The following is a 27,646-nucleotide window of genomic DNA, read 5'->3' as shown; positions in this document are numbered from 1 at the left end:
TGTCGCACTGCTTTTCTTTATCTTGGCCAGGTCACAGTTGTAAATGAGAACTTATTCTCAACTGGCGTACCTGGTTAAATAAAGGTGAAATAAAATAAATTAAAAATCATAAAAATGAATAGTTGATATTTCCACCCAATGTATCTGTGTGTTTACAGGTCTATATTTCTAAATTGCTTTAAGATATCGTAGTGCTGTTTGTTTGTTTGTGTATGTAGGGCAGACAATTGACTACTAGTATTCAACATTTTAGCAATATCAGAGCTTGCAATATTGGGCTACATGAGCATATGTGCACCCCCTTCAGCCAGGCATTAATTCTGCACTGTTTGAGTTAAGGGGTTGTCGAAATAGCTATCAATTTAACCACTTTTTCAGTAAAACAATTTCATACAACCATCTATTACATATCTATGAGACCTTTTATGGAAAAACATGGTTGTGCTTTGTTATACATCAGGTGGGGGCATCTCAAAAGCAAAAGCTTTTTTTTGAGGATTGGCCGCTAGCCTAGAAGGATCCATTCAAATCACTACAGAACAACTCCATCTTAGCATGGTCCCAGATCTGTTTGTGCTGTCTGGGCAAACATGACAATGACCATAGGAGTTGGAAAACACAGCACAAACAAATCCGGGACCAGGCTCACTGACCCACAACAGCTAAGACAGTCTCTGAGTGAGCCACATCATTCAGGATGGGAAGCCATTAAATGAGAAACCCCTAATTAATAAAAACAAGTCCAACCCTGCTATTTCCTCAATAGGAGTAGGCCCTTTCACACACACTGGTTACACTTCTCTTATTGTATCCAGATGTTGCTTGGATAATATTCTGTCTTTTTCAGAATATGGAGCTAATTCAACTTGAAAGCAAGTTCTACTGGTCTGACCACAGGGTCTAAAAGGCATATAATTCTCGTCATGTGCATAAGGCCTGTAGTGACCATTAGGACCCTGACACTGCCATGGCGTCATACACTAAATAATTACCCAGACACCAAAGGCCCTAGGTGTGTGTGAATCAACTCATCTCTTCTTACCGTAGTCTATGTATTCCAATTCATATGCGGCAGGTAGCCTAGTGGTTAAGAGTGTTGGGTCAGTAACCGAAAGGTCGCTGGTTTGAATCCCTGAGCCAACGAGGTAAAAAAAAGTATGCTTATGTGACCTTGAGCAAGGCACTTAATCCCAATTGCTCCTGTAAGTCGCTCTGGATAAGAGCGTCGGCTAAATGACTAAAACGTCAAATTATATGCATTCTACAGAGGCCACTGATGAGCCTTGAGGAAATCAATGAGGGCCCTGCTCCTTATTCAGTGTGTGTGTGTGTGTGTGTGTGTGTGTGTGTGTCTGTGTCTCATTTCTCAGTGTTAGATGAGCTGAACAGACATAGCCTTGACCCCCATCTGAGGAAGCACCTGATCCTGTCAGGAAACTTCTCCTCCCTCCGTTCCCCCTCGTTTGAGAATGACACTTGACCCGCACGCAATGTCAGACACCCCAAAGGAGGAGAAGCACTTTAAGATGTGCTCACCCTGACATCTGCTACTCATCACATCGCTTTGGAGAAGAAAAAAAAGGGACGACATGGCTGGAATAACAGGAAGATTGCACCTTGGATAGTTGTCTGGTATGAGTGAGAACTATTGTCTGGTACGAGTGAGAAGGCGAGCTTTGTCATTTGTCATCGTATCGACTGTCATTCTCAGTAATACCTTGACCTATATCACCAGGTGCTGAACAAACGCAGCTGATATGTGATGAAATGCTGATGGCCACAGTATAGTAGTGCTGCCTTCCATGACATAAAGTGAACCCATATGGAGATAATAAGCTGCAAATAACATTACAAGAAGAGGTTGTTAGAGCACTGTACAGTGTCCAATCAAAGATGACTCTTGCCAAAAAAGTAAGTAAAGGGATTGTAGGAGGCTGTTGTAGAGGGAGTCCTGAACATTATCACGTTAATCCCATAATGGATGTGTTCGGGTGAAAGGAGAATTCTATACTCCAACCAGCCTAATTCCACTCCTGGCTCTATGTCATAGGACTGTGTGGAATTACCCTGTAATTGCTTGGATTGTTCCACATAATGAAAGACACACTCGGGATTATGTAGAATAACTTCAGAATGTCTAGTATTGTACATGGATACACCCCCCCACACACACACACACACACAAACACACAGCCATTTACATTTCCAGCAGTGACTCGTGTTATTTTCTCATCCCGGTGCAATATCCTCTAAGCGTGTGCAGGATATGGGGAATGTAGGAGCAGAGTTGCTTTCAGACATGAGATGTGATTCCCCCATGGCTCAGAGCACACAGCAGAGCATATCACAAAAGCAGAGATGGAAACACCAGAACACTCTAGCTAGCTTCCACACCAATCTCTTCCTCACAGGTGATTCACTCACCTCATATACACAGAGGGGTGATCCGACAGACAGCAGGGAATATTCAGCCATCGACTTTCAGACATACTCCTCATCCTCATACTTATAATCATAGGCCATACTCCTCATGACCCATACTCATTTATTTTGGGGCACAATACAAATTCAAACATATACAGAAAAAAAGATATTAACATGCTAACTCTATGTAGGTGTTCTGTATGCCTTATGTAAACACGGATAGTGATGGTGTGAGATAACTTACCACATCTGAGCTGTGTCTCCCTCAGGTTGCGGACCTCCAGGCCGTGGAGGTGTGTGGGGTACACACACAGGGTGTCGTTGCCCAGGCGCACACCGTTCGCCCTGGCCCACAGCAGCAGCCACCCCAGCTGACAGTCACAGAACAGAGACTCTGTAGAGAAGTGCCTGAGGGGATACGACAATGGTATTACAACCATCATCGAACTGTGTAGGTGTCATTTTGGTGCAGTGTGTGTGTGTGAGTGATTATATGATTGTTGTGTGTGTGTGTGTGTGTGTGTGTGTGTGTGTGTGTGTGTGTGTGTGTGTGTGTGTGTGTGTGTGTGTGTGTGTGTGTGTGTGTGTGTGTGTGTGTGTGTGTGTGTGTGTGTGTGTGTGTGTGTGTGTGTGTGTGTGTGTGTGTGTGTGTGTGTGTGTGTTGTTTCCTTTTGTTTTCTTACAGGACTTTGAGAGACAGGAGGTGTGTGAATAGTCCCACCGGCAACGAAGAGAAAATATTTCCAGATAGATTCCTGTGGGGAGAAAAGGGTAAATACACATCAAACTGGTTTACTTTGTACAAGTAAAACGCCACAGTATCTGCTAATGCATTACTTTGAAAGAGCCTTATCTAAAAGAAACAACATATTTCCTACACACGCATCTCAAATTGTGCGCACCATACTGTATGTTTTCAATTTAGAGATTACTCACAATTTAGAAAGATTGCCAAGGTCTACAAACATTTCAGGAGAGAGGCAGCCAATCCGATTGTTGGAGAGATCCCTATAAGGACAAAAAGCAAACTTTAAATTGTGGCTTAGAGATAAGCCAAGCACATCTGACTTAAAGCATTAAGAGCACTGATCATAGCAGGAGAGCTGGCAGTGAGGGGATGCGTGTGTGAGAGAACACAGAACGAGCTTGGCTGTGACAACAAGTGTGTGTGTGTGTGTGTGTGTGTGTGTGTGTGTGTGTGTGTGTGTGTGTGTGTGTGTGTGTGTGTGTGTGATGTGCCGTCTCTTCTCATAACAATCTATTAACGAGAGCTTAAGCAGCTCAAGGAACTGTGATGTTAAACCACCAGTCCAATGTTTATTTATTCCAACTCGCGAGATATCAACACTGACCTTCTGTAACCCCTTCACCCCTCACATCCCCATCCATCCTCACACCGCACACACACACGCACTGAGGGCTGTCGTGGCTCCGTGCCCTTTCCCTCTGTAATTAAAGAGCTGCTTTGCTGGAGCAGCTGTGGGGAAATAAGCAAGGCTCTCGAGTAATCACCAGTTGGGGAGCACTTAAATTAGCACTCTGCTGCTCCCAGAGCCGGGCGCACACGCCAAAGTTATTATAGTGAACGAAAACTGAAAATAAAATAAAAACTAAAATTGGAAAAACAATTTAGTCAACTGAAATAAAATAATTAAGAAAAACATTTGAAAAACTAAAACTATACTGTATCTATTATCCTTGACTGCAAAACAAACTAAAATAAAAATAAAAACCATTATAAATTATCTTTAGTTTTAGATATTTTGGGCAAAAATCTAATGGGGTTTTCATGCTTTTTTTCTAATGGGGTTTTCGAGCTTCTGAATCTGTCCTGTAAAGGCTGCCAGTAGATGGCGATGTTTCAAATAGGCCTAGCTTGTGCATCACTATCACTAGCTATCAGTAGCCAACAGGGAAGAAATCAGAGGGCGAGCGCGGAGTGTGAACCATTCGCGTGAACAATGGCGGCAGCAAACCCAACACCAGCAGTGGTCGGTCACAAAAGGCAAAGACCCGTATGGGATTATATTGAGTACGTCGCTGGAAAAGAGAAAAGGCAAAAGTATTGCAGTGTCCGAAAATGGCAGCGTGTGTGGCACAGATATGAAAGGGAAAAACCCAACCAACCTCAAAGTTCATCTGAACAGCACCCACAAAGAATTTCAGGATAAAGATAAGGTGAGACAGACTTTATTTTATTTTTGGAATTCGGGTCAGAATTCTACTCTTGGTATCATATGAACACACTTAAAACGTGAAAAATGTGTGAGCTTTACAAAATGAGCTTTACAATTTGCACACATTTATTCTCTGCTAACAAGAAGGGTGTGAACAATTTGAACAATATCTATCTAGACCTTTGCCACCTAGGATATTTGTGTGACCGGACCGTCAAATAGTACTTTAGTAGCCCTGCTAAAGGCCTAAAACACATAAATGTCGCCTCTCATGCATAAGGCTACTTTCTGTCCCTAACACTAAAACAAAATAATATAAAAACTGAATAAAAACTAGTAAATCAAGTCTGAAAACTAAAACAAAAATCTAAAAACGAATAGAAAATCACAAAACTACAATAAACTTGGCACACACACCCCAAATCAGCACTGTTGCAACACCCCAGCAGCCTAAAACCCCCTAACAATCATGACGGAATTAAGTAATTTACACCAGAGACAGAGAGAGAATGTGTGTGTGTTTTATCTACCACTTCAGGAAAGAGTGAATCTTCTTTAATTATGATGAAGCCATCAAAGGAAGCTCTTCTGTCATAATTGCCATGTGGAATAACTCACCTCTCTCCCCGCCCTCCCCTCAACTCACCAACGGCCCCCTAAGACCCTGGCCTTGTCACTCTGGGTAGCCCAACCACTATGACAAACCCCTTCATACTCACAGTCTCCTCAGAGCCACCAGTCCACGGAAGGCCCCGTGCTCCACCGTGCTAATTAAATTATTCCTCAGGTCCCTAGAGAGAGAGAGAGAAAGAGCGCGTGTGAGAGAGAGAGAAAGAGAGAAAGAGAGAGAGAGAGAAAGAGAGAGAGAGAGAGAAAGAGAGAAAGAGAGAGAGAGAGAAAGAGCGAGAGAGAGCGAGAAAGAGCGAGAGAGAGAGCGAGAAAGAGCGAGAGAGAGCGAGAAAGAGCGAGAGAGAGAGAGCGAGAAAGAGCGAGAGAGAGCGAGAAAGAGCGAGAGAGAGCGAGAAAGAGCGAGAGAGAGAGAGCGAGAAAGAGCGAGAGAGAGAGAGCGAGAAAGAGCGAGAGAGAGCGAGAGAGAAAGAGAAAGAGAAAGAGCGAGAGCGAGAAAGAGAGCGAGAGAGAGAGCGAGAAAGAGAGCGAGAGAGAGCGAGAGAGAGAGAGCGAGAGAGAGCGAGAGAGAGCGAGAGAGAGCGAGAGAGAGCGAGAGAGAGAGAGCGAGAGAGAGCGAGAGAGAGCGAGAGAGAGCGAGAGAGAGCGAGAGAGAGCGAGAGAGAGCGAGAGAGAGAGAGAGAGAGAGAGAGAGAGAGATACTTATTATGCAACTGTGGGTTTTAAGAGTCACATTGCTGGAGACAGGGAAGGGGACTGCCCCTTAAAATGCTCTCATCTGGCAGTAGTGGTTGGCAGTTAGCAATGACATTCACTGAGCTGGGCTCTCATCAGGGACAAGCATGCAAGCTCATTGTGACATTAAGATGTAAACTCCAGCCTCCCTCCAACAAAATGTGATTAATTCCAAAATGCTATACTGTATATCCATTTTTTTAAATGTTTGTAAATTAGCTTTGGGTGGAAGGGGATAAAAGTAAGGAACTTGTATGTCGGCCTTATATTAAAGAACATAAATGGTTAAAGAAAAGTGTGATAAATAAAAACATATACCAATTTCATTTAAGGACCAAAAAACTTACAGCTGTGCCATATAAATTGCAAAATAGTTGGGAAGAGATTTTCGATGTACCCATTCCATGGCACATGGTTTATGAATTGATACGCAAAACAACGCCGGATTCAAATCTTCGAATTTTTCAATTTAAATTATTGTACAAAATTCTTGCAACTAATAGAATGTTATATATATGGGGGATACAATCTTCCCAGCTCTGTAGATTCTGCTGTGAGGAGGCAGAGTCATTAGACCATTTATTTTGGTATTGTCCGCATGTAGCTCGTTTTTGGTCACAGGTCCAGGAATGGTTGAAGAATTGCAACATTTGCGTAGAACTAACGCTACAGATAGCAATACTGGGGGATCTGAAAAGCCATAGTCAATCAATCAATAATATAATAATTATTTTAGCAAAAATGTTTATTTTTAATTTACAATCCGTAGAAGCTATGAGAATAGGAAGATTCAAATCTTTTGTGAAGCATCACAGCACAGTTGAAAAATATATGGCAAATAAAAATCCGAAATGGATGATGTTGGAAGATAGATGGGAAAGGTTGAGTGGAGCTGAAGGGTGGGACTAATAACAAGATAAACAATGTAGGGCATACGGGATCTGTGAAATGTGTATAGGTGCGGAGCTATTGTGAAATAGCACAGTTACAAGTGGAAATCAAACTGGATGGACAACAGAAATAGAGGAAGGACTAAGAACAAACAAGAGAGAACTATTATAAAGTAGACTGTGTCTGTAAAATGTGTATAAGATGTATAAATTGAAGGTAAAAACAGAAATGTTTATCAGTTTACTCCAATTGGGGGATCGGTGGTAGGGTTTGCGGGGAATAATAATAAAGGTATACTCTTTAAAAAAAGTATGTATGTCTATGTAGGTATGTGTATGTATATATGTGTATATGTATGCATACGTGAATGGATATATATATTTACCCCAAAAAATATGGGGGATTGGAAATGATGCAGACAATTACATTGGAAGCAACATTCTTTCCGCAATATTAAGCTGATCCACCCCCCAGGAATTTAAAATAAATAAATAAATAAATAAATAATTAGCTTTGGTTGTTTAAAGAAATAATGAAAGACTAGTGTTTTTTTCACCATCTAATCATGGCATGGGGTTGTTCAATGATAGATTTTAAACAAATACACGTCTATCACATGATGGTATACTTATTTAGAGAAACAAATCATGTATTTTTGCTAAATGCAATATATCCGCCTCACTCTCAGAGAAATAAGTAGTACTTCTAGGTTTTACACAGTCAAATGTTACAAATAACAACTTTTTTATAAAGAACTGTACAAATGATACATTTGACATCAGTGCATTCAGAAAGTATTCAGACCACTTGACCACTTTTTCCACTTTGTTACATTACAGCCTTATTCTAAAATTGATTCAATAGTTTTTCCCCCCCTCATCAATCTACACACAATACCCCAAAATTACAAAGCAAAATCAGGTTTTTAGAAATGTTTGCAAATGTATTAAAAAAAATTACAAAATAATGAAATTTCACATTTACGTACGTATTCAAACCCTTTACTCAGTACTTTGTTGAAGCACCTTTTGCAGCAATTACAGCTTCGAGTCTTCTTGGGAATGACGATACAAGCTTGGCACACCTGTATTCGGGGAGTTTCTCAAGGGCACGTCGACATATATCCCACAAGGTCAAACCCGAACCAGCGACCCATCAGCCATCGGCCCTAGCTCCCAACCGCCAGGCCACCAGACCTCCAAGATCCCCCCTCACAGTTCCCCAAGAGCTGCCCCTCAACCATCTGAGACCCCCCCCCCCCCACCCCCCGAGAAAAATACAATTAAATAACTCCACTCCCACTTGTCTCCAACTTCACATCCCACCCCTCAGCTTCCTTCCCATTACAACTATCTCTGCTGGCCACCCTCTTCAGATTTCTATGCACAATATATATCTTTCAACTATGTTGTGATGTTTAACATAGAATTTGTATCTATCTAATCGAATAGAATCCACAGATTGAGAGTTGAAGATAAATACTTTTACTAAGAGTATTAGTAATTGACTGACCTGGTCTCTCCAGATCTCCCAATATTGGCTATGCTAGAGAATTTAAAACATTTTGTTTAAGAACATAGTATATGAGATTGATTTTAAGAAATTTAGCTTAATTCATTTGACTAATATTATGGTGTTTCTATTCCAAGAAAAATGACAACAGCCCAGGGTTTCTGTTGGGATGAAACGGAAAATATGGCTCTGTACAACGTGACGGTCGGGAGTAGGCTACAGTACTAAGAGCACAACATTTCCACACCCTAATTGTAGTCTAACCAATACCCACATGGAGATTCAGTGAAAATAAAAATCTCATTGATTTTATCAAGACCACCCATGCTTGTCTCAGAGCAGCGTGAAACGGTGCTAAAATAGTTGACCATACGCGGGTAAGCTATTGCCTCAAAACCTATTGTTTCTAACTTCAATATGCTTTTAAAATAAATAAGACCTACACCACTTTCAACAGCACATTACTCAACACCAGTGAGACTCATGTCACCTACGGTAGGCCTACAGTATACCTAACAATATCTTTTTAATTGACGTGACTCTCCGCCAAAAATTACATTTAGAGGATTGGATGATTTTAAATTAATATCTAAGGGGCATTTTTCGTCAGGGAAAATCTGATCTGTGAGAATATCTAAGGGGCTTTTATATAATTCTAAATGAATTAATAATAATAGTGTGCTGCCCTATGGGACTCCCAATCACAGTCGGATGTGATACAGCCTGCATTTTGAAAGAGTATTTTTATAATTATTCTGGGGCGCTGTTTAGACTACTTATGCTAATTTGGCTAATTTTTTAAACGGCTTCCCACAAAATCCTTGATCGTACAATATGCATATTATTATTATTATTGGATAGAAAACAGTCTATAGTTTCTATAGGAGTTGAAATTTTGTCTCTAAGTGGAACAGAGCCCATTCTACAGCAATTTCCCTGACATGGAGTCAGATTTGAGAAATGTTGGCCACTCTTCTGAAGTCATTTAAAAGGGCACTGTCGTTGCTATGACTATACGGACACTTCTTACGTCTTCCCCTGGATGCCTTTACGTGATGACGATTCCAACGGGGTCGATTGCTCGTTCACAGGCCCTACAAATGAAAAAACCCTGAAGCTAGTCATTCTTTGGGAGCTGCGTCATGAGCCTAGAGGACACCGGCGCGCACCTATTCCAAGCGTTAGTTTAGCCTGTTATATTTCTCCGGTCATCTTTTCACTCGTTTTAGGAGTTAAAAACATCATAAGGTAGTTAATTTAAGGCGTTTTATAGCAATTTATATCCGTTTAGTGCGATTTTGGGACATTTATTTTTGCAACGATGTGAAAAGTTGGGCACGCTTTTCAGTTCATCCCGAACGCAGTTGACATTTCCACATGGCAAGAGGACAGCTTTCCACCAAAAGACGATTTCTCCCAAGAAAGGATCCTTTGCCCAAGATACTGATGGAAGAACAGCTCAAGGTAGGACATTTTTATTATGATAAATCGTGTTTCTGTCGAAACATTTTAGTGGCTTAGGACGCCATGTTTTTTGACGTAGCTTCGCTTGGCGCAAACTGTATTGAAAAGTAAGGATAAATTAAAAAATGTAATAACGCAATTGTATTAAGAATTAAATTGTCTATCAATCCCTGTCCACCCTATATTTTTTAGTCACGTTTATGAGTATTTATGTATAAGAGTAGATCACTGTCTAAGTGGCGCAAGGACATTTTCTGACCAGCTGAGCTACATTTCACATTGTCTAACCATGATTTTGGTGGCTAAATATAAACATTTTCGATCAAACTCTATATGGATTGTGTAATATGATGTTACAGGAGTGTCATCTGAAGAATTCTGAGAAGGTTAGTGAAAAAATTAATATATTTTTGGCGATGTTGACGTTATCGCCCACTTTGGCTAGAATCAATGCTGGGCTGCTATGTGCTATGTGCTATGCTAATATAACGATTTATTGTGTTTTCGCTGTAAGACACAAATCTGAAATATTGTCTGTATTCACAGGATCTGTGTCTTTCGATTCGTGTATGCTGTGTATTTTTACGAAATGTTTGATGATTAGTAGTTAGGTAAACACGTTGCTCATTGTAATTATTCTAGTCCATTTGTGATGGTGGGTGCAATTGTAAACTATGCCATCTACCTGAAATATGCACTTTTTTCTAACAAAACCTATCCCATACCATAAATATGTTATCAGACTGTCATCTAATGAGTTTTTTTGTTGGTTAGGGGCTATAAATATCTTAGTTTAGCCGAATTGGTGATGGCTACTGGTGTTGGTGGACAAATAAAAGATGGTGGATTATGCTAATGTGTTTTTAGGTAATAGATGTACATCTTTACATATTGTGTCTTCCCTGTAAAACATTTTAAAAATCGGAAATGTTGACTGGATTCACAAGATCTGTGTCTTTCATTAGCTGTATTGGACTTTAATGTGTGAAAGTTAAATATTTAAAAAATATATTTTTTTTGAATTTCGCGGCACTGGTTTTTCAGTGGGGGGGGGGGGGGTGTGCCGCTAGCGCCACGCTGATCCTAGACAGGTTAACGAAAGCATAAAAATGCTGATAAAGAAATACAGTACTGTACAGTATGTGCTTTATCCGACATTTTGCGGTTGCATGAGGTCGCCCACACGCACTTTAAACATTTGGATAATAAAGCATTTAAAGCATTTTGTACCTGAGGGCAATACCAAAATAAATGGTTTATTGATCTGCAAGGCTGCGATGCCCCAAAAATGTAACAATTTGTTGGTAGCAAAAAAAATGTTTAGCTGAAAAACACGTAATATTGACTCTTTGGTCATTTTATATATCAACTCATACACCCTGTACCATGGAATCGGTACATCAAAAATCTCTTAAACTTTTTTGCAATCTGTATGGCACAGAAAGTGTTCAGACCCCTGCCCTTACTTGCACATTTTGTTACGTTACAGCCTTATTCTAAAATGGGTTGAATAATTTTTTCCCCTCATCAATCTACACACAATACCCCCATAATAACAAAGCAAAAATTGTTTTTTAGTAATGTTTGCAAATGTATAAAAAAAAAACTGAAATAGCTTATTTACATAAGTATTCAGACCCTTTGCTATGAGACTCGAAATTGAGCTCAAGTGCATCTTGTTTCCATTGATCATCCTTGAGATGTTTCTACAACTTTATTGGAGTCCACCTGTGGTAAATTCAATTGATTGGACATTATTTGGAAAGGCACATACCTCTCTAAATAAAGGTCCCACAGTTGACAGTGCATGTCAGAGAAAAAAACAAGCCTTGAAGTCGAAGGCATTGTCCATAGAGCTCCGAGACAGGATTGTGTCGAGGCACAGATCTGCGGAAGGATACCAAAAAATATCTGAAGCATTGAAGGTCCCCAAGAACACAGTGGCCTGGATCATTCTTAAATGGAAGAAGTTTGGAACCACCAAGACTCTTCCTAGAGCTGGCCACCCAGCCAAACTGAGCAATGAGGGTAGAAGGGCCATGGTCAGGGAGGTTACCAAGAACCTCATGGTCACCCTGACAGAGCTCTAGATTTCCTCTGTGGAGATGGGAGAACCTTCCAGAAGGACAACCATCTCTGTAGCACTACACCAATCAGGTGTTTATGGTAGAGTGTCCAGACAGAAGCCACTCCTCAGTAAAAGGCACATGACAGCGTGCTTGGAGTTTGCCAAAAGGCACCTAAAGACTCTCAGACCATGAGAAACAAGACTCTTTGGCCTGAATGCCAAGCGTCACGTCTGGAGGAAACCTGGCACCATCCCTATGGTGAAGAATGGTCGTGGCAGCATCATGCAGTGGGGATGTTTTTCAGCAGCAGAGACTGTGAGACTAGTCAGGATCGAAGTAAAGATTAACAGAGCAAAGTACAGAGAGATCCTTGATAAAAACCTGCTCCAGAGCACTCAGAAAATCAGACTGGGGGCGAAGGTTCACATTCCAAAAGAAAACGACCCTAAGCACATAGCCAAGACATTGCAAGAGTGGCTTCGGGACAAGTCTCTGAATGTCCTTGAGTGGCCTAGCCAGAGCCCGGACTTGAACCCAATCGAACATATCTGTAGAAACCTGAAAATAGCTGTGCAGCAATGCTCCCCATCCAACCTGACGGAGCTTGAGAGGATCTGCAGAGTAGAATGGGAGAAGCTACCCAAATAAAGGTGTGCCAAGCTTGTAGCGTCATACCCAAGACTCGAGGCTATGTAATCGCTGCCAAAGGTGCTTCAAGTACTGAGTAAAGGGTCTGAATACTTAGGTAAATATGATTTCAGTTTCTTTATTTTTGATAAATTAGCAAAGATTTCTAAAATCCTGTTTTTGCTTTCTCATTATGGGGTATTGTGTGCAGATTGATGGGGGGGGGGGGGATATTTAATAAATGTTATAATAAGGCTGTATTTTAACAATGTGGAAAAAGTCAAGGGGTCTGAATACTTTCCGAAGGCAATGTATATACAGTACCAGTCAAAAGTTTGGACACACCTACTCATTCAAGAGTTTTTCTTTATTTGTTACCAATTTCTACATTGTAGAATAATAGTGAAGACATCAAAACTATGAAATAACACATATGGTATCATGTAGTAACCAAAAAAGTGTTCAACAAATAAAAATATATTTTATATTTTAGTCTTGAAGACAGCTTTGCACACTATTGGCATTCTCTCAACCAGCTTCATGAGGTAGTCACCTGGAATGCGCTTCAATTAATAGGTGTGCCTTGTTAAAAGTTAATTTGTGGAATTTCTTTCCTTCTTAACGCATTTGAGCCAATCAGTTGTGTTGTGCCAAGGTAGGGGTGGTATACAGAAGATTTGTTTCACACTTTTTTAACACTATTATTTTACAATGTAAAAATAGTAAAATTAAAATGAGTAGGTGTGTCCAAACTTTTGACTGGTACTATATATATTAGAGGGTGACCGAGTAATCGGAATGGCCGATTAATCGGTGCCGATTTCAAGTTTTCATAACAATCGGTAATCGGTATTTTTGGGCGCCGATTTGCCGATTTTTTTTTTTCTTTTTTTCTTTTTTTTCTTACACCTTTATTTAATCTTTATTTAACTAGGCAAGTCAGTTAAGAAGACATTCTTATTTTCAATGACGGCCTAGGAACGGGGCAGAACGACAGATTTTTAACCTTTTCAGCTCGGGGGATCCAATCTTGCAACCTTACAGTTAACTAGTCCAATGATCTAACACCTGATTACATTGCACTCCACGAGGAGCCTGCCTGTTAGCGAATGCATTAAGCTAAGGTAAGTTGCTAGCTAGCATTAAACTTATCTTATAAAAAACAATCAATCAATGACTGTCATTGCTCCAATGTGTACTTACCCATAAACATAAATGCCTTTCTTAAAATCAATACACAAGTATATATTTTTAAACCTGCATATTTAGCTAAAAGAAATCCAGGTTAGCAGGCAATATTAACCAGGTGAAATTGTGTAATTTCTCTTGCGTTCATTGCACGCAGAGTCAGGGTATATGCAACAGTTTGGGCCGCCTGGCTCTTTGCGAACTAATTTGCCAGAATTTTACGTAATTATGACAGCATTGAAGGTTGTGCAATGTAACAGGAATATTTAGACTCATGGATGCCACCCGTTAAATGAAATACGGAACGGAATAAAAGTTTTGTTTTCGAGGTGATAGATTCCGGATTAGTCAAAGGTATATGGTTTAGAGAGAAATAGTCGACGCGTTATAATTCCTGTAATAACTTGCGGCTGAATTTGAAAGGGGTTCCTTCGTTATTTTATCGTTCATGTCTTCCATAGAGAATGTCTTGATCTACTTCAAATAAGGTCTGTGTTTCGTGCAGGCTTAAACCGCCTCGACGTTTTGATACCCGTGTAAATCTCACTAGGATAAGGTAACGTTTGTCAACATATTTTCATAAATCCACTCTTCAATTTTTTTTTATCTTCGCTTATATTTAGCCAATATTGATCAGAGTTACCTTGTCCTATGGATATCTACACAGTTATAAAATTGGCACGGTGATGTAAGCCTACACGAAACACAGACCTTATTTTAAGTGAATCTAAAAATATCCTATGGAATAAATGAAGGAACCGCTTTTCAGATTTTGCTAGGTGTCATGGGAATTATGACTCGCACTTTGGTTGTCAATTCTTACCATGCCCATTATTAAAATAGGATTTCCTGCATATAGAAATTAAAGTTTTTGTTTTCAACATTCATCACAGGTAACTTAAACTCTATTTTTATTCAAACAGTTGAGAGTATTTGTCTCCTAAGCAGACTCTTCAGTATCATTGCCACTTCAGAGCTGTGTGTGTGTATTTATGTATTATATTAAATTAAAATAAAAGTGTTCATTGTTCATTCAGTATTGTTGCAATTGTCATTATTACAAAAATGTGTGTGTGCGTGTATGATATACAGTATATATATTTTTTTTTTAATTATTTAAATAAATCAGTATTGTCTTTTTTTGTCCTCCAATAATCGGTATCGGTATCGAAAAATCATAATCTGTTGACCTCTAATATATATATATAATTATATATATATTATTCAAAACAGTAATATGAGATCTGTATGTGAAACATTTACATTTGAGATTTTAGTCATTTAGCAGCTGCTCGTAGCCAGAGCGACTTACAGTAAGAGCATTCATCTTAAGATGGCTAGGTGAGACAACCACATATCACAGTCAAATATACAGGACACAAACATTCCATTCCAGCTATAAACAGTGGATATATAGAGTTTGCAATAACAACAAAAAAAGTAATACACATCTAAAATCAATTAATAAAAAACCTGAGAACAGTAATATTTTACCAACACATGAAAGGTACCCATAAGTAATCATTTCTGATGAAAAAACACAAACGCAAAAAATGTGTGGAAATAAACTCTTCATATGTATACTGTACAATATAGAGTAGGCTACACTGTTAGACTAAACATTTGCTATCTAGAACTTAAAAGGGTTATTTTGCTGTCCCCATATGAGAACTCTTTGAAGAACCCTTTTTGGAACCAAAAAGGGTTCTCCTATGTGGACAGGCGAAGAACTCTTTTGGAACCCTTTTTATAAGAGTTTAGAGAGGTGAAACCTAACAGTGTTGTTCCCAAAGATCACATGGTCAAGAGGACTCATTGACATGCGAAGACGGCACCTTTTACTGATGCTGTACTATCATGATGAAACCCAGTCGTGAATACACAGCTAACTCTGAATGGTCCTCTCTATTCAGAAAGGAAATAACACTATCTGTTTTGAAGCTATCAGATATTACATACATTTTACAACGACCATCATACTCATCATCAGTGACAGTGAATGACAGTACCATGTGAGACTGACACAAACATTAGAAACATTAGTGTCTTCAGCCAGGATCACTCTGTTCCCAATCCCCCCTCCCAGTCCCTCGATTTCCCCAGACCCGACGTTGCAAAAATGGACCGGCATCATTTCACAACTCTACTTTTTGGTAGTCTCGGGCCAAAGAAAACTTCCTGAAATTGTGTCCCCCAGGTTTCCTTTGACTGGGCTTGATGAGAATAATTCAGGAATTATGAGAATCAGAAGGAGCCTGGCTCTCTCTCTGCCCAGATGTGTGTACAGTACAGCACACCAGTGCAGTATGGGTAGTCTAGTCTCAAACTCTGTGCCCAACCCCAGCTGCTGGTAACCTCAGCAGTCATATAAACAAGCAAGGCCAGCCACAGGGAATAAAACAATACCACTAGCACTAATAAATATACTGCACCCCTTTCCCAATGTAGCCATAAAACATGTCACTATGATAGTTTTCATTTATAACAAGGGACTGCTTAGAAAACAAACAATCTTATTCAGTTGTTTAGAGCCAGAGTAGAATAATGAAATGTTTTACTGTTTATCCAATACATGAGTTGAGTGCCTCTGTCGAATTAATCTGACAGACTGACAAAGAATTAACCACAACTCAAACTACTAAAGGGCATGTTTTCTGCACCATTAGAGATACAGTAGGCCTGTAGACCACCGGCAGTGATTGAATGCTCTGATGGAACTGATGCTAATTCGGTCAACGTAAAAAGTGTTACACACACACAAAAAAAGAACAACGCACAATCATTATCGTCAGATAAATTACTCTTGTCTGTAGTTAATGATGTGTGTCTGCTGTTAAATTGTTCAGTTAAAACACACTCGGCCTGCACCATTACCCCAACCCACCCTCTTTACCCTACCAGTTCATAGGCTAACATTATCCTTGAAGTTGCGATTCACTGCATGCTCATTCACTTTAATATATTATTGTGCATGTAGATTTTTTTGTGTTACACAATGATTGTCATATCAGGATTGAGGTTTGGAAATCTACATTGGCTTTCCATAGACCCGACAGTACATAGTAGGGGCAGTTTCTCTCCAGCCCTCTCTCCAAGTTCTGTAGTTTCCCATATGCTGGTTTTCAAGCACTGCCTCACTATATAACAACCTAGCTAGGACAGCCAAGCTATCCTAAGATGAGCAAGCTAAGAGAGTGGACACAGTAGAAGGGAGAGTGGATATTGAGTGAAGAGTGGAGTACTCTATAGACAGAGAGACAGCTACTGTATGACCAGGGTAGCTTAGATCTCTCCTCATGTCGATGGGAGCCTTTGATCATATAAAGCATCTTCTGAGGGAGAAGGTGGACTGTTCGAGAGGGTAAGGTTTCAATGTGCCATTTGCCTAACGCCTTTTGTTCACAGCACACGCAGCAGCCAACCACAGCCAGAGGCCAGTGCTCCTGTGTCAGAGTTAAGCAGTCAGCAGTTTCTAGCCAGGCCCCAGGCCAGAGGTCAGCAGTGAGAGAGGTCAGAGGTAGGGGAGAGGTAGGTAGAGGACACCGGTGGGCAGACTAGTGCCAACACTGTTCTCAATCATATTGCTCTGTATTGTATGCTGCCATACATTGTGTCTCAAGGTACTATGAGCACTGAGCAGACAATAATTACAGCTGTAACAGCTTCGGTCATGACATGTACTGTGGGTGTGGGGATATTTTGTACTGTGCGCAGACAATAAAGACACCTGTTGTTGCTTTGATCATATACTGTGGGTTACTCTGTTATCATGTCAATCACTATCCCATTTAAGCATAGCTCATTCTGGTGTGGAGGTTGGTGTGTGTTGTTACATTGTTGTATTGTATTGTTAGGTGATTGACAGCAGAGAGAGAGAAAGGCAGGATGGAAGTCCAGTTGAATAAATAAGTCTTCCTGTTTCCTGAGAGAGTTCTGTTTGTAGCTCCGGTCAGGAGGTGCTCACGCAAACACGCACATACATACGAGCGCACGCACAGAAACACACGCACACACACACACACACACAAACCACACAAACACACACACTACCTACTGTTAACTACAATTGAATTCACTCTAAAACATGTACAGCTGGCTAAACTCAACAAGAGCTGGATGTTTAAACAATAAGCTGTTTCTCCCCCGAACCCTAAGCGTTTAAAGTGTGGCTGGGAACTACACTGTGCATGGTTCTGGCTTTTGTAAAACCCTGACATAAACTCCAATATTTGTGGCTGATGTGTGAAAAGCTACTGAAGTGGTTCCCAATTAATTTTGTCTGTGCTGTAGATCTTAGACTGCTGAAGTTTGGCCCTGAGGATATTAGGCTGTTCACCATATGACACTAATGGGAAGATTCATCTCCTTCTCTGGCCGTTCAGCACAAACACATGCACACACATACAGTACACAAACACGCATGCACAAACATGCACGCACGCACAAACATGCACGCACGCACACACAAAAACGCACATACACATGAAAGTCCCAGGGGACATTGACCTTGGACCACAGACTGTACTCTGACTGGACCACACACACATGCTCCCAGCATGGCCCACGGACTCAGACTTGACATAGTGCAGGATCTGATCACCCATGTCTCTGATTCAGCAGAATGGCCTTAGATTCAAAGCAGTTTACATTCTGGTACTTCATGGACAAACAAATACAATTAGTGAGTGACCAGACACTAGGCACTGATCCAAGGGTATACAGGTTACATGATAACGTTCCATGAAAATGGATTTGCTCCGACCAAAACCCTTTTTTTTTTTTCTTCATGCCATTAAATAGAAATGACGAATTACTATTAAGTAACTGGATCCAGAGCTTTTTTTAGTTTACTCAACTTTCGGTTAAAGTGGTACCTGAACTTAAATTTTCAGCTGGCAAAAAAAAATAAAAAAATGTTGTATGAAATTCAGTGAACATAAAATGATGTTTGCTCAACTTGTCTCATATGTTCCTTCTACTATTATTTTGGCATCTAACTAAAACGGGCTGTGCAACTGGTTTCAAACACAACCAGTGCTTTTAACATAGTGTTTTCAACATACATATTTGACACATACTTCACATACAGTACATGATTACATTGTAAATTTATAGAGTAATTATTATTCAACCTTTATTTCTTAACCCTTATTTTACCAGGTAAGATGACTGAGAACGCATTCTAATTTACATCAACAACCTGGGGAATAGTTACAGGGGTGAATGAGCCAATTGTGACCTGGGATATTTCTTTAGACCAGAGAAAAGGGGACCTCCTACTGACCTTCCAACACCACCTGGTCTGAAGCTTAGCTTCAGAAGTGGGATGCAGGGTGGTATGCTGCTGTCATCAGGGATTTGAACTCACAACCTTTAGGTTCACAGCATTCCAATCTTCCTAATACGCCACCATGTCTGTGTCAATCATCAGTTAATCTGGCTATTTTCCCATCACTGATTTGATTAAATTATTTCAGAAACTTTAGGGTTTTCTGTATAGTTGTCTAATGTTGGTGGGGAATATTACTTTGTTTTAATGTTACGCCTTGATCACTATGATAAATACAATAGTTTTACTTGTGTGTACTTTTAACAGAGCTGAGGTTTACTTTGAAGTGCAAAGTGTAGCAATACATGTGAAATCACTCATTGACACAAACATGGTGGCATAGCAGGAAGATTGGTTAGTCGTGAACCAAGAGATTGTGAGTTCAAATCCCAAATCCCATTTTCGTATTCCAAGATGGCGTAGCAGTCGGATGTCTGTTTTGTTTGTCTTGTTACGTCCTGTGTATATATATGGTTTTGCTTCGTATATATTTGTATATATTTTTTATATTTTTAATCTCAATTTCCATCTACCGACTGAATATACTCTCCTGCACCCCACCTCACCCAATGTGATATGGATCTGCTATTTTTTATACTTTAGAACCGGAACCCAGCTAGCTAGCTGCTATCCGAGTGGCTACTCCTGGCTAACGTCTCTGTCCCGAGGCAAGAACCAGATAGGCTGGATCTAGGCCCAACTCCCGGCTAGCCGAAGAGATCCATCAGACAATTCCTGGGCTTCAATACCTCTCTTGCCAATTGGCCTGGACCTTTTTCTGCCGACACAGAACCCTGCCGATCCATTATGACTGGTCTGCCGACGTAACCGTCCGAGGGGGTTTCAAGAGGCTTTTCAGTTGAGAAGTCCCGCTGAGGCCCATCTGCTAGCCTGCTATCCCCGGCCTCCTAGCTGTCTGAATCGCCATGCCTCTACTCACTGGACCCTATGATCACTCGGCTACACATGCCTCTCCCTAATGTCAATATGCTTTATCTATTGCTGTTTTGGTTAGTGATTTTTGTATTATATTGACTCTAGAGACAAAACCTCTCTCATCGTCACTCAATGCCTAGGCTTACCTCCACTGTACTCACATCCTACCATACCTTTGTCTCTGCATTATGCCTTGAATCTATTCTTCCGTGCCCAGAAATCTGCTCCTTTTACTCTTTGTTTCGAACGCACTAGACGACCAGTTCTTTTAGCCTTTATGCGTACCTTATCCTACTCCTCCTCTGTTCCTCTGCTGATGTAGAGGATGAGGATAACCCAGACCCTGCAGCCCCAGCATCACTCCCATTCCCCAGGCGCTGTCATTTGTTGCCTTCTGTAACCGTAAAAGCCTTGGTTTCATGCATGTTAACATTAGAAGCCTCCTCCCAAAGTTTGCTTTATTCACTGCTTTAGCACACTCTGCCATCCCGGATGTCCTAGCCATGTCTGAATACTGGCATAGGAAGGCCACCAAAAATCCTGAAATGTCCATCCCTAACTATAACAGTTTCCGACAAGATAGAACTGCCAAAGGGGGCTGAGTTGCAATCTACTACTAGATAGCCTGCAGAGTTCTGTCATAGCATTCAGGTCTGTGCCCAAACAATTCAAGCTTCAACTTTTAAAAATCCACCTTTCCAGAAACAAGTCTCTCACCGTTGCCACTTGTTATAGACCCCTTCAGCCCCCAGCTGTGCCCTGGACACCATATGTGAATTGGTGTCCATCTATCTTCAGAGTCCATATTGTTAGGTGACCTAAACTGGGACATGCTTAACACCCCAGCCATGCTACAATCTAAGCTAGATGCCCTCAATCTCACACAAATGATCAAGGAACCTACCAGGTACAACCCTAAATCCGTAACCATGGGCACCCTCTGAGATATCATCCTGACCAACTTGCCCTCTAAATACACCTCTGCTGTCTTCAAACAGGATATCAGAGGTCACTGCCCCATTGCCTGCATGCGTAATGGGTCATTCTCCAAAGGGGGAGACACTCTAGACCCAAATTTTTATAGACCTATATCCATCCTGCCCTGCCTTTCTAAAATCTTCGAAAGCCAAGTTAACAAACAGATCACCGACCATTTCGAATCCCACCGTACCTTCTCCACTATGCAATCTGGTTTCCGAGCTGGTCTTGGGTGCACCTCAGCCACGCTCAAGGTCATAAACGACATCATAACCGCCATCGATAAAAGACAGTACGGTGCAGCCGTCTTCATCGACCTGGCCAAGGCTTTTGACTCGGTCAATCACTGCATTCTTATCGGCAGACTCAATAGCCTTTGCTTCTCAAATGACTGCCTCGCCTGGTTCACCAACTACTTCTCAGATAGAGTTCAGTGTGTCAAATCGGAGGGCCTGTTGTCCGGACCTCTGGCAGTCTATGGGGTTGCCACAGGGTTCAATTCTCGGGCCGACTCTTTCCTCTGTATATATCAATGATGTCGCTCTTGCTGCTGGTGATTCTCTGATCCACCTCTACGCAGACGACACCATTCTGTATGCATCTGGCCCTTCTTTGGACACTATGCTAACAAACCTGCAAACGAGCTTCAATGCGTACAACACTCCTTCCGTGGCCTCCAACTGCTTTTAAATGCTAGTAAAACTAAGTGCATGCTCTTCAACCGATTGCTGCCCGCACCCTCCCGCCCGACTAGCATCACTACTCTGGACGGTTCTGACCTAGAATATGTGGACAACTACAAATACCTAGGTGTCTAGTTAGACTGTAAACTCTCCTTCCAGACTCACATTAAGCATCTCCAATCCAAAATTACTCAATTGAAATTATTTAGCATCTAAGGACTATTTATTGCCTACATCCCTACTCTTTTACATTTGCACACACTGGACATTTCTATTTTTCTTTTCTATTGTGTTATTATTGACTGTATGTTTGTTTATCCCATGTGTAACTCTGTGTTGTTTTTGTCGCACTGCTTTGCTTTATCTTGGCCAGGTCGCAGTTGTAAATGAGAACTTGTTCTCAAGTGGCCTACCTGGTTAAAAACTTCTTAGGGATAGGGGGCAGTATTCGGAAGTTCAGGTGACTGAGATGCCAAAAGTAAACTGCCTATTCCTCAGGTCAGAAGCTAGGATATGCATATAATTGGTAGTATTGGATAGAAAACACTCTGAAGTTTCGAAAACTGTTAAAATAATGTCTGTGGGTATAACATAACTGATATGGCAGGCGAAAACCGAAAGAGATTCCATCCAGATTTTTTTTTTGTTGAGGTAGACCACCCATTGAAATGCCTGTCTATGGGAAAATCAAAGGAAATCCTCCCAGATTATACACTGCTCAAAAAAATAAAGGGAACACTAGAATAACACATCCTAGATCTGAATGAAACATTCTTATGAAATACTTTTTTCTTTACATAGTTGAATGTGCTGACTACAAAATCACACAAAAAGTATCAATGGAAATCAAATTTATCAACCCATGGAGGTCTGGATTTGGAGTCACACTCAAAATTAAAGTGGAAAACCACACTACAGGCTGATCCAACTTTGATTTAATGTCCTTAAAACAAGTCAAAATGAAGCTCAGTAGTGTGTGTGGCCTCCACGTGCCTGTACCCCTGGGCATGATCCTGATGAGGTGGCGGATGGTCTCCTGAGGGATCTCCTCCCAGACCTGGACTAAAGCATCCGCCAACTCCTGGACAGTCTGTGGTGCAACGTGGCGTTGGTGGATGGAGCGAGACATGTTGTCCCAGATGTGCTCAATTGGATTCAAGTCTGGGGAACGGGCGGACCAGTCCATAGCATCAATGCCTTCCTCTTGCAGGAACTGCTGACACACTCCAGCCACATGAGGTCTAGCATTGTCTTGCATTAGAAAGAACCCAAGGCCAACCGCACCAGCATATGGTCTCACAAGGGGTCTGAGGATCTCATCTCTGTACCTAATGGCAGTCAATCTTTCTTTGGAGGGCTGTGCGGCCCCCCAAAGAAATGCAACCCCACACTATGACTGACCCACCGCCAAACCGGTCATGCTGGAGGATGTTGCAGGCAGCAGGACGTTCTCCACAGCGTCTCCAGACTCTGTCACGTCTGTCACATGTGCTCATGTGCTCAGTGTGAACCTGCTTTCATCTGTGAAGAGCACAGGGCGCCAGTGGCGAATTTGCCAATCTTGGTGTTCTCTGGCAAATGCCAAACGTCCTGCACGGTGCTGGACTGTAAGCACAACCCCCACCTGTGGACATCGGGCCCTCATACCACCCTCATGGAGTCTGTTTCTGACCGTTTGAGCAGACACATGCACATTTGTGGCCTGCTGGAGGTCATTTTGCAGGGCTCTGGCAGTGCTCCTCCTAATCCTCCTTGTACAAAGGCGGAGGTAGCGGTACGGCCTCCTCCACGTCTCCTGATGTACAGGCCTGTCTCCTGGTAGCGCCTCCATGCTCTGGACACTACGCTGACAGACACAGCAAACCTTCTTGCCACAGCTCGCATTGATGTGCCATCCTGGATGAGCTGCACTACCTGAGCCACTTGTGTGGGTTGTCGACTCTGTCTCATGCTACCACTAGAGTGAAAGCACCGCCAGCATTCAAAAGTGACCAAAACATCAGCCAGGAAGCATAGGAACTGAGAAGTGGACTGTGGTCACCACCTGCAGAACCACTCCTTTATTGGGGGTGTCTTGCTAATTGCCTATAATTTCCACCTTTTGTCTATTCCATTTGCACAACAGCATGTGAAATTGATTGTCAATCAGTGTTGCTTCCTAAGTGGACAGTTTGATTTCACAGAAGTGTGATTGACTTGGAGTTACATTGTGTTGTTTAAGTGTTCCCTTTATTTTTTTGAGCAGTGTAGTTCCTATGGCTTCCACTAGAAATGGTTTCAGGCTTGTTTTTTTTTTTTAATGAGCTAGAATTTGTAGTTTTTCAAGGTGGCTCTCATTTTGACTGTAGTCTTGTGGCGTGCGTCTTGAGGGCGCACACTTCGTTATTTATCTCTGGTATTGAACACACTATTCTCCGTCTTAAATAAAGGTGAAATAAATAAAATAAAAAGTTTAATAATAATATCTGTGAACATGCTCGTGTAATCATGTACGTCAACGTGTGTCAAATATGTATGTTGAAAACATTTTATGGCAAAAGCACAGTGTGTTTGTAACTAGATCTACAGCCTTTTTTTGTGAAGATGTCCAAATAATAATTTCAAGTTTGGGACAGCTAAAAATGTTAAGTTCAGGCAACACTTTGATTGAAAAGTTGAGTAAACTAAAAAAGACTGTGGAACCAGTTACTTAATAATAATAATTTGAAACAAGTATAGGATTTTATAGTAGGAAGAATATAATTGAACTTGGCAAAATAAAATATTGTGCGCGCAATAAAGTGGCTATGTTGAGCGTAAAAGTGATCATTTGAAAAAGGTCCTATATGTTAGATTTAGAGTTATTGTACAAACCTTAGACTGCCTTAGAAATTGAAAGATATACGGGCTGCATGACGCAACTATAGGCTATTGATGAATATTTTATTTTATTTTTTTACTTCTTATGGCTGCAGGGGCAGTAATGAGTAGCTTGGATGAAAGGTGCACACATGTGCCCAGAGTAAACGGCCTGCTCCTCACTCATAGTTGCTAATATATGCATAGTATTATTAGTATTGTATAGAAAACACTCTGAAGTTTCTAAAACTGTTTGAATTATGTCTGTGAGTATAACAGAACTCATATGGCAGGCAAAAACCTGAGAAGAAATCCAAACAGGAAGTGGAAATTCTGAGGCTGCTGGATTTTCAACCATGCTCCCATTGAAATCCCAGCGAGATATGGATGAGTTTTCCTATGGCTTCCACTAGATGTCAACAGTCTGTAGAACTTTGTCTGATGACTCTACTGTGAAGGGGGGCAGGATGAGAGGAGAATTAGTCACCACTGCCATGAGGTGACCATTCTTTGACCATGCGAGTTCACATGAGAGGGAGCTCCATTCCATCGCTCATCTGAAGTCAATGTAATTCTCCGGTTGGAACGTTATTCAAGATTTATGTTGACAACATTCTAAAGATTGATTCAATACATCGTTTGACATGTTTCTACTGACTGTTACGGAACATTTGGACATTTCGTCACATTTTAGTGAACATGCTTTGTGACTTTGGAATTGTTTACCAAACGCGCTAACCAAAGTAGCTAATTGGACATAAATAACGGACATTATGTAACAAATCAAGCATTTATTGTGGACCTGGGATTCCTGGGAGTGCATTCTGATGAAGATCATCAAATGTAAGGGAATATTTATCATGTAATTTCTGGTTTCTGTTTACTCCAACATGGCGGCTAATTTGACTATAGTTCTGAGTGCCGTCTCAGATTATTGCATGGTTTGCTCTTTCCGTAAAGTTTTTTTGAAATCTGACACAGCGGTTGCATTAAGGAGAGGTATATCTATAATTCCACGTGTATAACTTGCATTATCATCTACATTTATGATGAGTATTTCTGTTGAATAGATGTGGCTATGCACTATCACTGGATGTTTTTGGAACTAGTGAACGTAGTAACAAGCCAATGTAAACTCAGATTTTTTTATATAAATATGAACTTTATCAAACAAAACATACATGTATTGTGTAACATTAAGTCCTATGAGTGTCATTTGATGAAGATCATCAAAGGTTAGTGATTTATTTTATCTCTATTTGTGCTTTTTGTGACTGCTATCTTTAGCTGGAAAAATGGTTGTGCTTATTCTGTGGCTTGGTGGTGACCTAACATAATCGTTTGTGGCGCTTTCGCTGAAATGCATATTTGAAATCGGACACTTTGGTGGGATTGACAACAAGATTACCTTTAAAATGGTATAAGACACATGTATGTCTGAGGAATTTTAATTATGAGATTTCTGTTGTTTTGAATTTGGCACCCTACCCATTCACTGGCTGTTGTCATATCATCCCGTTACCGGGATTGCAGCCATAAGAAGTTTTAAGTATAGCTTGCACTCTTTTCCTTGCCTCAGGCTGCACATGGTGTTCTCTCATATAGTGATCATATTTTCACCCATCAGACTATTCTCAATTGAATCTTGAGATATAAACTCACGGTGGAGAGATATTCTGTAGCTAAAGGTAATCTATTAGCCTACTAATTATGAGAATATTTAAAAAATGCCATATTACTAGGCTATTCAAAATCAAATACAAATTCACTATAATTGTAGGCTACATCTGAATTTGTTAAATTCAGGGGGGGGGGGGGGGGTTGTGCTTGGGCTCAGATATAGGGCTATGCTTATGCATAAGCTCTAATATGCATATTGGTGTTTTGAATTAATAATCCCCTTAGAAAGCACAGTTCATTTAGGCTTTGAAACAACATCCACAACGATCATGTTTTCCACTCAGTTTCAACCTGTTGTTTATCAATCACAGTGTTTAAAAAACACAATACTGTTTTGATGATAAGTGTTGGATGTAATTTTCAAACACATTTGCATTGATGTCAGAGTCGTTAGAGGGACAATAGAGCCCTGAGTACGAGGCCATTAGCGATCTGATGATCGTTACCGACTTGGGTTCTACTAATGCGTGTCCAGAGTGAATAAAAGGAGATTACCGTGACTCAACAGTCAGGTAGAATGATACTGTGGTCATAACTCATGACTGACAGTGTGGCGGTAATACGGTCAACGCAACAGCCCTAGTGATGACAAATGGTATTGTGTAAGCCCTCTATCATGTTAGGCATGGTATGCCCCATCTTAATTTGTGTTATGCATGATGATAATGTTTTTAGTCTCCAGTAAACAGCATTAATTCTGTAGTTGTGGGGAGCGGAGCCAAAGCCTTCCCCACTGTGCCGTATTCAGGTCAGAGCAGTGGAGACTCTCACAAATACAGAAAACAGAAGAGAGTGCCCTGCTAACAATTGTTCCACAGAATAAAATCTGGAGGGGGAAGGGAGAAAGAGAGCGCAAGAGAGAGAGAGAAAGCGAGAGAGAGCGAGCGAGCGTACATCGCAGTAAGACAAAAATAATGGTGTTACAGAAAAAGTCCAGTTGCCTGGACCACAAATATAAATTCCATCTAATTCCATCTAAACATCAGCGCCACAGGTAACTTCCACAAAGCTGTGAACGATCTGAGAGACAAGGCAAGAATGGCCTTCTATGTCATCAAAAGGAACATAAAACTTGACATACCAATTAGATTATGGCAAGAAAATACTTGAATCAGTTAAAGAACCCATTGCCCTTTATGATTGTGAGGTCTGGGGTCTGCTCACCAACCAAGAAGTTTTTAAAAAATGGGACAAACACCAAATTGAAAATCTGCATGTAAAATTCTGCAAAAATATCCTCAGTGTACAACGTAAAACACCAAATAATGCATGCAGAGCAGAATTAAGATTATACCCGCTAATGATCAAAATCCAGAAAAGAGACATTAAATTCTATAACCACCTAAAAGGAAGCAATTCCCAAACCTTCCATAACAAAGCTATCACCTACAGAGAGATGAACCTGGTCCACAAACAGACCCCACAAAGCCCCAGGACAGCAACACAATTAAACCCAAACAAATCATGAGAAAACAAAAAAGATAATTA

General features: G+C 40.8%; 1 protein-coding gene across 2 annotated transcripts in view; it reads right to left on the bottom strand.

Moving 5' to 3' along the window:
* The window catches only part of LOC129853141 (adhesion G protein-coupled receptor A3-like), a 295,014-nt gene that overhangs the window by 209,801 nt on the left and 57,567 nt on the right, over positions 1 to 27,646 (bottom strand). For both annotated transcript variants that reach the window (XM_055918873.1, XM_055918884.1), the window contains exons 3-6: positions 5,321 to 5,392; positions 3,361 to 3,432; positions 3,108 to 3,179; positions 2,669 to 2,832 (exon numbers count right to left, since the gene is read on the bottom strand). In XM_055918873.1, the coding sequence (XP_055774848.1) occupies positions 2,669 to 2,832; positions 3,108 to 3,179; positions 3,361 to 3,432; positions 5,321 to 5,392 (380 nt within the window). The remainder of the gene's footprint in view (positions 1 to 2,668; positions 2,833 to 3,107; positions 3,180 to 3,360; positions 3,433 to 5,320; positions 5,393 to 27,646) is intronic.

The sequence above is a fragment of the Salvelinus fontinalis genome, chromosome 1, assembly GCF_029448725.1.
Source record: "Salvelinus fontinalis isolate EN_2023a chromosome 1, ASM2944872v1, whole genome shotgun sequence".
NCBI classification, from domain to species: Eukaryota; Metazoa; Chordata; class Actinopteri; order Salmoniformes; family Salmonidae; genus Salvelinus; species Salvelinus fontinalis.
Note: the sequence above shows the minus strand (reverse complement) of the source record. Positions and strands in the feature narration are given on the sequence as shown.